Source organism: Heloderma suspectum, chromosome 9 (genome assembly GCF_057233095.1).
Source record: "Heloderma suspectum isolate Gila_16-S chromosome 9, 16-S_ref, whole genome shotgun sequence".
NCBI lineage: Eukaryota > Metazoa > Chordata > Lepidosauria > Squamata > Helodermatidae > Heloderma > Heloderma suspectum.
Genome location: NC_139466.1, coordinates 47,799,725 through 47,812,792, shown reverse-complemented (window position 1 = coordinate 47,812,792; position 13,068 = coordinate 47,799,725). Strand labels below are relative to the sequence as shown.

Below are 13,068 nucleotides of genomic sequence, written 5' to 3'. Positions count from 1 at the left end.
TTGTGTGTGTGTGTGTGTGTATACACACACACACACACACACACACACACACACAGTTTCACAACTAGGACCAAGGATTTGGTGCAATTAGTTTTGAGTGTTAAAGTGGAGAGCCATAGGATTTACAAAATTTATCACACAACAAAATTCTAAAGTATTAAAGTATGTGAATGGGACACCATACATAGATAAGCTCTAAAAGATCCCTGGTGCCAGAATCTGGGCACAGCAGGTTTCTGGAAGATCACGGCACTGCTCTGTTGTCTAAACACAGCAGCACATTAGCTTTCTCCTTTGTCCTCTTCTTCCTTCTCTTCATCATCGTCATCTTTCTCTCCTTTGAGCTTCTGCCGAGCAAACTCCTCAATCACAATATCCTCCTCGCTGAAAACAATGAAAAAAAGCAAGTGAGGCTTCCAAAGTGGTGAATCAGTACCACTGCCCGACTTGCATTTCAGAACAAACAGGCAGACCCCAACGTTCACAATGAGAATTCCAAAAGACAGAACAGATTTTTTCAGTGTTCATCCAAATTTTCAAACTTGAGAAAAGGTCCTCAGAAAAAAAGTTGTCCTCCACCCCACTAAATGTTTCTGTTTTTCTTCAAGCTTGAAGAAAAACTGGGCGAGCTTCGAGGCCAAATGAGGACTAGAGCCTGGATCTACGGAGTCCCAGTCCAACATTTCAACCCCTACACCACAGTGGCTCTTATTTATTATTAGTTCAGATTAGTTTTATTTATTTTGTATGTAATGCGATATTGTGTCCTTGGTTTGCAAACTGCAAAATAAGAGGTTTTTTGATTAACTATACTTGCAGTTCAATCCAAGGCATAAGTAAGTTCCATAGAAGTCAATGGGGCCTGCTTATACATAGGACGGAAGGGCAAGTGTAATTTCTCAAAACACTTTTTATTTCGCAGTTCAGACCCACTGACTTCTATGGGACTTACTCACAGGTAAAATTGCAGCCTTCACTCCTAATTAGCATATGGTTGCTTTCTTGAAATGTACATTTGAATAATGCTTTATTTATTTTCCTGGATATGTTGATCAACTTCTGAGTAGAAATACTTCAATACTTCTGTCACAATTTTCCCTGGGATCAGTGCCTTGTTAAGCTTATGCACAGTCTTGTGTCAGTTGGTAGATTCAGCTGGGATTGTCACTTACTCTGCCACGGATGGGCTGTTTTTCCTTTGTCACAACATTTAGGGCTAAGTACATGAGATGATAAACACGTCACTTGCTACACCTTTTGAAAAGAAGCACATTATTATTTCATTAAAAGCATATTAATAGTGTGTGTGTGTGTGTGTGTGTGTGTGTGATTTTCATTGGACTGTGGTGCATCAGGAAGGGGATTAATCCTTTCTCACCTGCCAGGTCCTGATAAAAATTGTTCCTCTTCTCTGCCTATTAGTATATTTATTTATTTTTTAAAGATGCATCAGCAAGTGACACAGTATATGCCTACAAAGAAGTAGACATTGATGTCAGTGGTGCTTACACCCAGGTAAGTGGGTATAGGATTGTAGCCTTACCTTTACGTATACAGTATGTGAGGCTGTCACATATACAGAAAGCCAGCGTGGTGCAGTGGCGAGAGTGTTGGACTGGGAGCGGGAAGATCCGGGTCCTAGTCCCCACTCGGCCATGGAAGCTCACTGGGTGACTTTGGGCCAGTCACAGACTCTCAGCCCAACCCACCTCACAGGGTTGTTGTTGTGAGGATAAAACGGAGAGGAGGATTATGTACACTCCCTTGGGTTCCTTGGAGTCAAAAAGGCAGGATATAGATGCAATAAATAAATACAGTTGGTCCCTTAGTAGTGCTAGGAGGGGGCAAGATTTTGCACATTAGAACTAGTCTGGTTCTAGTTTTGACCATGGGTCAAAATCAGATCTAAAAAAATGCTTATATAAAATTCAAAATCCAGCACAGGATTGACATTTAAGAATGTCTAAATATGATTCTGAGGGGTGGATACAAAAATGAAATCTTAACATTGGTTGATAAAATTTAAGGCAATGTATTGTTTATTTACTAAATGTATTTCATACTGATTTTTAGTCAAAGACTCTCAAATGATGTAGAATGCCAGAAACCCTTGAATGAAACTGATTATCTGGATCCATTTCAATCAGGCTTCAGGCCTGGTTTTGGAATGGAAACTGCCTTCGTTGCCTGTGAGATTTTTTTAAAAAGTAAATTTCTTAATCGCCCATCTGGCCAGTCACCCGGTACAATGGTACAAACATTGTTGTGTACCACAACAACACAACAATCAAAAACAGTAAAATTAAGCATTAAAACATCATGTTCTAAAAATACCCTAACCCACCCCAAATGCCTGCCTGAACAACCAAGTTTTTCAATGCGTGGCAGAAGCTCATTAAAGAGGGGGCATGGCAGAGCTCCCTAGGGAGGGACTTCCACAGAGTGGGGGCCACCACACAGAAGGCCCTCTCCCTCATCCTCACCAGCCTAGCTGTCCTGGCTCCCTCAACCCGCTGCCATCCGGAACATCCACCCCAGGTAAGCCTCGTCCCGGGGGGAATCCGTGGGGGGGCAGGCCGTTCCGCCACGGATTTCGGGGGGCCGAATGCCAGTGCATTCGGCCTCACTGAAATCCGTGGTGGAATTCTCTGCCATCCCTAGTTATGTTCAACGTGTTCTAGAGGGGTTGCACTCTCCCTAAAGGATCAGGTTTGTAGTTTGGGGGTGCATCCAGCATTGTTCAGTAATAGATGGCCTCACTGGCATGGACCTTAGGCTGATATACAAGCTATGGACACAAAGAGCCTATCCAGGTTCTGGTAACCTCTTGCCTGGATTACTTCAAATGTTCTACTTAGGGCTGTCTTTGAAAACAGCCCAGTTTCAACTTCAGCTGGTCTAAAATAGTGAGTTTGTTAATATGAAATGAACTGAATATCATATTGAATATATCGGATACTGAATATCATATTCAGTGAGTTTGTTAATATGATTTTGTTAATATGATTTCTGGTTTTAAACTGTAGTTTTAAACTTTGAAACCTTTTATATTATGTTTTATCTGTTGCTGTATTTATGGTTTGAATGGCCCCCCAAGCTTTGGCTATTGGGTGGTACAGAAATGTATGAAATAAATAATTAAATAAGTAAGTAAGTAACACCAGTGCTTCCAGTCCATTTCCAGGCCTAGTTCAAAGTGCAGGTATTAAATGGCTTAGAGTCAGATTATCTGAAGAATTGTCTCCTCCCATATATACCTGCCCAGGCCTTAAGATCATCTTCGGAAGCCCGCCTCCAGGTGTTCTTATCAAATGAAATGAGATGGGTGGCTGCTAAGGAAAGGGCCTTGTCAGTGGTGGCACCCCAGTTGTGGTGTGCCCTCCCCAGAGAGGCTCTGCTGGCAGCTACCTTGTGGTCTTTTTGATGCTAGGTGAAGGCCTTTTTATTCTCCCAGGCATTTTAGTTCTTCAGCTTTTATTGTTTTAAAACTGTTATTGTATTTTTAGATCTTGGCACTGCTGCTGTTTTTTACTTTGATTTTATACTGTAGTTTTGAACTTTTAAAAGTTCTATAGTGTGTTCTGTCATGTTGTTATGTTTTATGGTTCTGTATGTTGTGAACCATACAGAAAGCTTCGGCTATTGGGCAGCATAGAAATGTAATAAATAAAACAATACATTTAAAACAGTTAAACTTACAGAACTTAAAGACCTACAGAATTTAAAGCTTAAAACCAGAGCAACACAATTTGAAACAACAGCAGTAATCAACCCATAAACAATTCATTAACGTCATAAAGTAATGGCATTACATATTAAATTGCCAGTTTTATTATTATTTTTAATTCCAGCAATAATTAAGAAAGTTGTAAAATCCAAATTAGATTATGAATTCAAACTTTTTCAAGGAAATTGGGGTTGGGAGTCCCCAAAACATGTTTAGCTCTAGTCAAAACCACAGTCACACAAGATAATAGAATTCAGCAGCACTCTACATCCATTGAGCAGGCATCATGCTGCAAATTCTGGTTTGGAAGTTAAAAATTGCTTCCCTTTACCTTGGTGTACCTGTCAATAATTCATGCATCAGAGGGAGGCAGAGGAAGAAAGAGGCATATGCTGGTTAGTCACATTAACTGGGAATCTAAGTAAATTGATCTAGGGAGGGAGGCAGAGGCAAGAAGAGGTTCACAATCACAAGGAATTGGAATCAGAACATAAGGATGAAAAAGCCAGAGAGACAAAAAGAAAGCTGAGATGTCCTTAAAAGGGGAGAGCAAAGATGGCAAATGACTATTAGACAAACTATTAAAGAATTCTAAGTTAAGGAGCAGCAAATGAGAAAGGTCATCAAATGGGTGGGCTAAACAGCATGTTAGTTTTAGCAGTACGAAGAGTATAAAGAACACAAACATTATAGAGAAGGCAGCAAAGAGAGCTAAGGTGGAGGGAAATCATGGTTAGAGTTACTTTCCTGGATTAGCCCTCTGGATCAGTCAGATGTCTTTGGGAAGCTTGCTGGAATTAGCCACCTAGACAGAGATCGCAGAGGGCTGCTAACCCTGATGTCAGGAAGCAGGGGTCAGACTTGCTAGGAACCGGGTAATGTTTTGGACAAGCTGATCTGCCTGTACAAAAGGGACATGCTCCATTCAGTTGATCTGCAATGGAACCAGATGCTGACACATGGTATCAAAAATGGTTTCAGAGCAGCTTTTAAACCAACTTCTAGGATGAGGTTGTAAATATTTCAGATTATCCTAATGGGAATGGAGTAGAAATTGATCGTTTTACCCATATAATGGGTTGTATGTAAAAGTGCACATGCAAAGGACATTTGAAAAGAGCCACAATGTCTATACACACCTATGTGTGCATACGCTAGAGCTAGGGCTGTGCGTGGACCTCCTGCTTTGCTTTGGATGCCGATTCGGACCTTACAAAGTGGCCCCACTTCACTTTGGACCGATTTGGACCCAAGCCTCTTTGCTTTGGATCCAAATCCAAAGTGAGATTTGGATATCTGAATCATTTGGATTTGAGGTTTTCCCATTGACTTGATTTGGAAAACACAAATGGCCATAACGTTTTCAGTTTTCATGATAAATATATGAGATTAGGAGACCTCTCTGCCCTCATGGAGGGGATTCCACCTGCCAAATTTCGGACAGTTTGGCCCAGTAGTTTTTGTGCTAGGTGGTGTTAAACTTTCATTTTTTCAACAAAAACTCTCAAAGCAAAGAGCTATGACTTTGCACCGTTTCCCCAGAAGTGCATGGACCTAACAGCCCATGGAGGGGATCCCACCTGCCAAAGTTCAGACAGTTTGGCCCAGTAGTTTTTGTGCTAGGCACAGGTAAAATGTGTTATTCTCAGAAACTCAAATCGAACTCAGAACGGATAATGTAATCAGAGAAGTTAGGAGTTGAAGGAGAGGAAGTCATCATCCCTAAACTCTGCTGTAGGTTTCTTTGAAGTACAAATAACCCCTCTCCCCTACTACTACTTTTCTATTCAGCTTCACAGTGGATGACCCCAGGCTCTCTTTGGCTGAATTTGGAATACATACATTACCTGGCAGACAGGCTGGCAGAGTAGTTTGTTTTTGTAGTAATGTGCTTTTTTATTTTTTTTAGCACACACACAATTAATATTTTATATTTATTTTATATTATCTTTATCTATATCTATATATCTATATAGCCACACCATACCTGCCAAATTTCAGATAGTTTTTCATTTAAAAAAATGATGCACGTAAACAGAAGGAACTGAGAGTGTAGCAAGTGCCCGTCATTATCCAGTTTATACCTATATATGCAGTTGGTTTCTGCTGTAGGTTTCAATGACCTACATTGGTCATTGAAACCTACAGGCTCTCAGGGCCTTGTCTGACAGAGGCAGGAAGGCACAGCAACCCTGCCAGGTGGGAACTGTGGTGGTTCTTGAACAACGAGCACTGACCTCACATTTTACATGGAAGAGCAGCGGGGTCCGCAAAGAGTCTACAATGACTGAAGAATCAACAACGCTAGGGCATGTTAGGGAAGAGTGACCCGGGGCTGGAAACGGATCAACAGTGCCTTGCCCACCAGGGCATAATGCAATTATTCTCATGCTTTGGTCACTCTAGACTGACCGAGCACACTTCAAGCCCTTTAAGGAGGAGCTGTTGAAGGGCGAGTGTGGCACCCGCAGCTGCGGTGAGGCCAGCTCCAACAGCATATCTTGAAGTTGCTTCAAAAAAAGCTCGTGATGTTTATATTGCTTTTCCTAGTAAAGGAAGGAAGAAAGGGAAAACTTATAACAAATCAACATTGCCTTGCCCACCAGGGCATACGGAACGGTGGTGGCAGAGACAAACCAGAGCCAAGCCCACCAAGAGGGCATATTCTGTAATAGGGGAAGACCGTGAGGGGTGACTGGGGCTTGACTGACCTGGGGCAAACAGCAAGACCAAATGAAAAGCAGATAAAGAAAGAAAACTCCCTATATGCAAAAAAGTAGGGGGAAGGGAGTAACACTATGCCCCGCCTTTCTCATTGGGACTTGAAACTGGAGAATGTGCATCACTCTTGCGCTGAGGATATGTGACACATCTGATGTAGCATTCATCTTCCTGGAAACAGAGATCATTGATTGGACAAGAATGACAGTTGTCTTGACTGACTGAGGCAAGGGCACTGGCACAGGGCTGGCGGGGGGAGAGAGACACCTGTTGAGTGCAGCGGGGTGCACATAAGCAATAGGCCTGTAGCATCAACGCCACCAAGCCCAGCTATTCCACCCAGACACGGGACATGGGGTGGGCGACCCGGTTGATCCTACAAGGCTTGTCTGAAAGATCAGCCATGGGCATAAACATGGGCATTACAGTGAAACTGGGAAAGGCTCCTTAAATCAGTTATGGTTCCTTGGGGCAGGGCGGGCAGGTGGGCAGGCGGGCAGGCAGGCTTAAATAACAAAATAAATAGTAATAATAAAAATCACCTTCATAGATCACTGCGTTGTTGTGATGAAGGGGCTTGCATAGCTCAGTGAAGCCATAAGCTATGCCGTGCAGGGCCACCCAAGATGGACATGTTATGGCGGAGAGTTCTGACAAAATGTGGTCCACTGGAGAAGGAAATGGTAACCCACTCCAGTATTCTTGCCAAGAAAACCCCATGGAACGTATCACAAGGCTAAAAGAGATGACGCCGGAAGATGAGCCCCTCAGGTCAGAATGTGTCCAATATGCTACCGGGGAAGAGCAGAGGGAATTTCCAAGTAGTGCCAGAAAGAGTGAAGCGGCTGTGCCAAAGCCGAAAGGACACTCAGCTGTGGATGTGTCTGGTGATGAAAAGAAAGTCTGATGCTGTAAAGAACAATATTGTTTAGGAACCTGGAATGTCAGATCAATGAATCAAGGTAAGCTGGAGGTGGTCAAACAGGAGATGGCAAGATTGAACATCGACATCTTGGGAATCAGAGAACTAAAATGGACAGGCATGGACGAATTTAATTCAGGTGACCATCATATCTACTACTGTGGGCAAGAATCCCGTAGAAGAAATGGAGTAGCACTCATAGTCAACAAAAGGGTGGGAAAAGCAGTACTGGGGTACAATCTCAAAAACAACAGAATGATCTCAGTACGAATCCAAGGCAAAGCATTCAACATCACAGTAATTCAAGTCTATGCCTCAACCACTGAGGCTGAAGAAGCTGAGGTTGATCAGTTCTATGAAGACCTACAACACCTCCTAGAACTAACACCAAAAAAAGATGTCCTCTTCATCATAGGGGACTGGAATGCTAAAGTAGGAAGTCAAGAAATCACCGGGATAACAGGCAGGCATGGCTTTGGTGTACAAAATGAAGCAGGACAAAGACTAATAGAGTTTTGCCATGAGAACATGCTGATCACAGCAAACACTTTTTTCCAACAGCACAAGAGGCGACTCTACACATGGACATCACCAGATGGTCAATATCGAAATCAGATTGATTATGTCCTTTGCAGCCAAAGATGGAGAAGCTCTATACAGTCAGTAAAAACAAGACCTGGAGCTGACTGATCATGAGCTTCTTATTGCAAAATTTCGACTGAAATTGAAGAACGTAGGGAAAACCACTAAACCATTCAGGTACGACCTAAATCATAGCCCTTATAAATATACAGTGGAGGTGAGGAATTGATTTAAGGGATTAGACCTGATAGACAGAGTGCCTGAGGAACTATGGACAGAGGTCCGTAACATTGTTCAGGAGGCAGCAACGAAATCCATCCCAAAGAAAAAGAAATGCAAGAAAGCCAAGTGGCCGTCTGATGAGGCTTTACAAGTAGCTGAGGAAAGAAGGGAAGCGAAAAGTAAGGGAGAAAGGGGAAGATACATCCAACTGAATGCAGAGTTCCAGAGAATAGCAAGGAGAGACAAGAAGGCCTTCTTAAATGAACAATGCAAAGAAATCGAGGAAAACAACAGAATGGGAAAGACTAGAGATCTTTTCAAGAAAATCGGAGATATCAAGGGAACGTTTTGTGCAAAGACGGGCATGATAAAGGGCAAAGAAGGCAGGGACCTAACAGAAACAGATGAGATTAAGAAGAGGTGGCAAGAATACACAGAAGAACTATACAGGAAAGATCTGAATGTCCCTGATAGCCATGATAGTGCGGTCACTGAACTTGAGCCGGACATCCTCGAGAGTGAAGTCAAGTGGGCCTTAGGAAGCATTACTAACAACAAAGCTAGCGGAGATGATAGTATTCCAGCTGAGCTATTTAAAATCCTAAAAGATGATGCTGGTAAAGTGCTGCACTCAATATGCCAACACATTTGGAACACTCAACAGTGGCCACAAGACTGGAAAAGGTCAGTTTACATTCCAATTCCAAAGAAGGGCAACGCCAAAGAGTGTTCAAACTACCGCACAATTGCACTCACTTCACATGCCAGCAAGGTTATGCTCAAAATCCTACAAGCTACGCTTCAGCAGTATGTGAAACGAGAACTACCAGAAGTACAAGCTGGGTTTCGAAGAGGCAGAGGAACTAGAGATCAAATTGCCAACATTCACTGGATCTTGGAGAAAACAAGAGAATTCCAGAAAAAATCTATTTCTGCTTCATTGACTACGCTAAAGCCTTTGATTGTGTGGATCACAACAATCTCTGACAAATTCTGAAAGAGATGGGAGTACCAGACCACCTTACCTGTCTCCTGAGAAACCTGTATGAGGGTCAAGAAGCAACAGTAAGAACCGGACATGGAACAACCGATTGGTTCAAAATTGGGAAAGGAGTACGAAAGGCTGTATATTCTCGCCTTGCTTATTTAATTTATATGCAGAGTACATCATGAGAAACGCCGGGTTGGATGAATCACAGGTCGGAATTAAGATTGCCGGGAGAATTATCAACAACCTCAGATATGCAGACGATACCACCCTCATGGCAGAAAGCAAAGAGGATCTAAAGAACCTCTTGTTGAGGGTGAAAGTGGAGAGTGCAAAAGCTGGTTTGAAACACAACATTAAAAAAACTAAGATCATGGCATCTGGCCCCATCACTTCCTGGCATATGGAAGGGAAAGAAATGGAAGCAGTGACAGATTTTACTTTCTTGGGCTCCAAGATCACCGCAGACGATGACTGTAGCCATGAAATTAAAAGACGCTTGCTTTTTGGGAGGAAAGCTATGGCACACCTAGACAGCATAGTAAGAAGCAGAGACATCACCTTGCCGACAAAGGTTTGTATAATCGAAGCTATGGTTTTCCCAGTAGCAACGTATGGCTGTGAGAGCTGGACTATAAGGAAGGCTGAGCGCCGAAGAATTGATGCTTTCGAACTGTGGTGCTGGAGAAGACTCTTACGAGTCCCCTGGAATGCAAGGAGGTCAAATCAGTCAATCCTAAAGGAAATCAACCCTGACTGCTCATTGGAAGGCCAGCCAAAATAAAGAGAAACAGTAGGGTGAGTGAGTGAGTGTGCTGCCCGAGGGCTGGCGGGTGGGGCAGGTTAGCTTTGAGGAAGACCAGCTGCTCCACTAAGTCAACACCCAAGCAGGGGCAGTGGGGTGTCACCATGTCACCTGCCATGGAGAACACCCTCTTGCTTGGGATGCTGGTCAGTGGGCAGCTGGGTCTTTCCCTGCCCACCCAAGCCAGGTCCAGCCAAACGGCGGGATGACTACTAGGCCATGGGGTCTGTAGACCAGCCCGCCACGGGCTCCAACAAGTAACGCTGCACAGACATTGTAGCATCGTCCTTGTGGGCGGGTGGGCTGCCTATCCCCGCAACCGCTGTCTGCACTGCCCTGGCCATAAACCCTGGTCTGTGCTCCTGCTGGGAGTGATGCCACTGGTAGGGATTCGGAACGGTCTCCCCACCTCCTCCTCCTCATAGACTCATAGAATAGTAGGGTTGGAAGGGGCCTACAAGACCATCAAGTCCAACCCCCTGCTCAATGCAGGAATGCCAGAGCGTCCCTGACAGATGGCTGTCCAGCCTCATCTTGAATGCCTCCAGTGTGGGAGAGCCCACCACCTCCCTAAGTCATTGGTTCCACTGTCGTATTGCTCTAACAGTCAGGAAGTTTCTCCTGATGTTCAGCCGGAATTTGGCTTCCTGTCACTTGAGCCCATGATTCTGTGTCCTGCACTCTGGGATGACTGAGAAGAGATCCTGGCCTTCCTCTCTGTGACAACCTTTCAAGGACTTGAAGAGCATGATCCTATCTCCCCTCAGTCTTCTCTTCTCCAGGCTAAACATGCCCACTTCCTTCAGTCTCTCTTCATAGGGCTTTGTTTCCAGTCCCCTGATCATCTTTGTTGCCCTCCTCTGAACCCTCTCCAGCTTGTCTGCAAACTCTGCATCCTTCTTAAAGTGCGGTGCCCAGAACTGGACACAGTACCAAAGATGAGGCCTAACCAGTGCTGAGTAGAGGGGAACTAGTGCTTCCCAGGATTTGGAAGCTAGGCTTCTATTAATGCAGCCCCAAAGAGCATTGGCCTTTTTTGCAGCCACATCACATGGTTGGCTCATCTTCAGCTTGTGATCGACAACAATTCCAAGACCCCTCTCACTTGTAGTACTGTTGAGCCACGTATCCCCCATCTTGTAACTGTGCACTTGGTTTCTTTTTCCTAGGCGCAGAACATAGCATTTATCCCTATTAAATTTCATTCTGTTGTTTTCTGCCCAGCACTGCAGCCTATCAAGATCACTTTGAATTCTGTTTCTGTCTTCCAAGCTATCCCACCCAATTTTGTGTCATCTGCAAATGTGATCAGCATTCCCTGCACCTCCTCCTCCAAATCATTAATACAAATGTTGAAGAGCACTGGGCCTAGGACTGAGCCCTGCAGTACCCCACACGTTACCTCTCCCTGGTTTGAGAAGATCCCATTGATAAGCACTCTTTGAGTCCGATTCTGTAGCCAACTGTGGATCCACCAGATAGTTGTTTCATCTAGCCCACTTTGAGCAAGTTTGCTCATCAGGAGATTATGGGGCACTTTGTTGAAAGCTTTGCTGAAGTCGAGGTATATGATGTCCACAGCATTCCCACAGTCCACAAGGGAGGTGACCTGATCAAAGAATGAGATCAGGATCGTCTGGCAGGATTTGTTCTTGGCAAATCCATGTTGGCTTTGAGTAATCTCTGCATTGTTTTCAAGGTGCTTACAGATGGATTGCTTTAGAATCTGCTCCAGAATTTTCCCAGGGATGGATGTCAGACTGACTGGTCTGTAGTTCCCAGGTTCCTCCCTTTTACCCTTTTTGAAGATAGGGACAACATTTGCCCTCCTCCAGTCATCTGGCACTTCCCCCGTCCTCCATGATTTCTCAAAGGGAATAGACAGCGGTTCTGAGAGTTCTTCTGCCAGTTCCTTTATTACTCTAGGGTGCAGTTCATCTGGCCCTGGAGATTTGAACTCATTCAAAGTAATTAGGTGTTCCTTGACCTATCGATCTCAAGCTGCAATCCTGCCCCTTCAGCCTTTACTTCGCCTTTGCCAGGGGGGTCATAGACCCTCTTTTGGGAGAATACTGAGCCAAAGTAGGAACTGAGCACCTCTGCCTTCTCCTTGCCCTTTGCCCATTCCCTCCTCACTTGCCCCAACAGTTTTTCCAGCCACAGCGTCCCACAGCTGTCCCCACAAAGGCTGTCTTTCAGGCATGGGTCACACATACTGGCCAGCATCTACATCCTCTCCCAGTAGAGGGCTCTGCCCACTGTACTTGGCCATCCCGCAGCCTTGTCACCACTTCCTGCACGTCTGGCAGGAAGTGCCTGCCTGTGACGGGATCCCCAGTCTCCAAGAACTCGCCTACCTGCTTCTGGAGATGCCGGGATACAGGGATCACCTGGCTGAGGAGGGTGGTGCTGGTGCTCAGGGTCTCGGTGGCCTCAAGGAACGGCTTGAAGACCACGACTGCCTGCCAGGAGTGCCTGGATGCCAATGTCCCCAACGTCGTGGACAGCACACTGTTGCTCCACCACACGTTCCAGCACAACATAGGAGGAATTCCAGCATGTTGCCATGTCCCGCAGCAGCCTGCTGCCTTGACGCTGTGGTGGAAGTGCCCCTTCTTGCAGCTCTCCAACAGGTTACGGATGCCAGGCAGGGGGTGGGACACGCCTCAGGGCTGCCCGTTCCACGGGCAGGGTGAAGATACATGCGATGCAGCGGATGCCCTCAAATGCACCCTCACGCACAGCCTCTCCATGTCGGCTCCCCACTCCATGACTGTGTAACCACAGGTGAGCTGGTGCCCGGCTAGCCACCCCTCCGCCACATGCCTCATGGCCTCGGTCACATCTGCTGCCACGTGGGTTTGGTCCATGGCTTGTGTGTGAAGGGGGCCCCAGCACTACCCATCCCTCCCGCCAGTCCCAGAAGTGCTGGCTGCCACCGTCCCCGGGGCTGCCCACCAGTGAGCCATCCAGGAGCAGTGAGGACGCGCTCTGCCCTCACTGGACCAGATGTCCGAGGTGAAGAGCATCATCTGTGACTCTGCCTGGTGCAGACAGGCTAGCACTTTCTCCCAGCATGCCTGGGACAGGGAGGGTACCAC

General features: G+C 45.4%; 1 protein-coding gene across 1 annotated transcript in view; it reads right to left on the bottom strand.

The window, feature by feature from the left end:
- Nucleotides 1-281: 281 nt before the first annotated feature.
- The window catches only part of ARR3 (arrestin 3), a 121,164-nt gene continuing 108,377 nt past the window's right edge, over nt 282-13,068 (bottom strand). The window contains exons 16-17 of the mRNA XM_084814287.1: nt 9,604-9,612; nt 282-384 (exon numbers count right to left, since the gene is read on the bottom strand). Coding sequence (XP_084670413.1) covers nt 282-384; nt 9,604-9,612 — 112 coding nt within the window. The remainder of the gene's footprint in view (nt 385-9,603; nt 9,613-13,068) is intronic.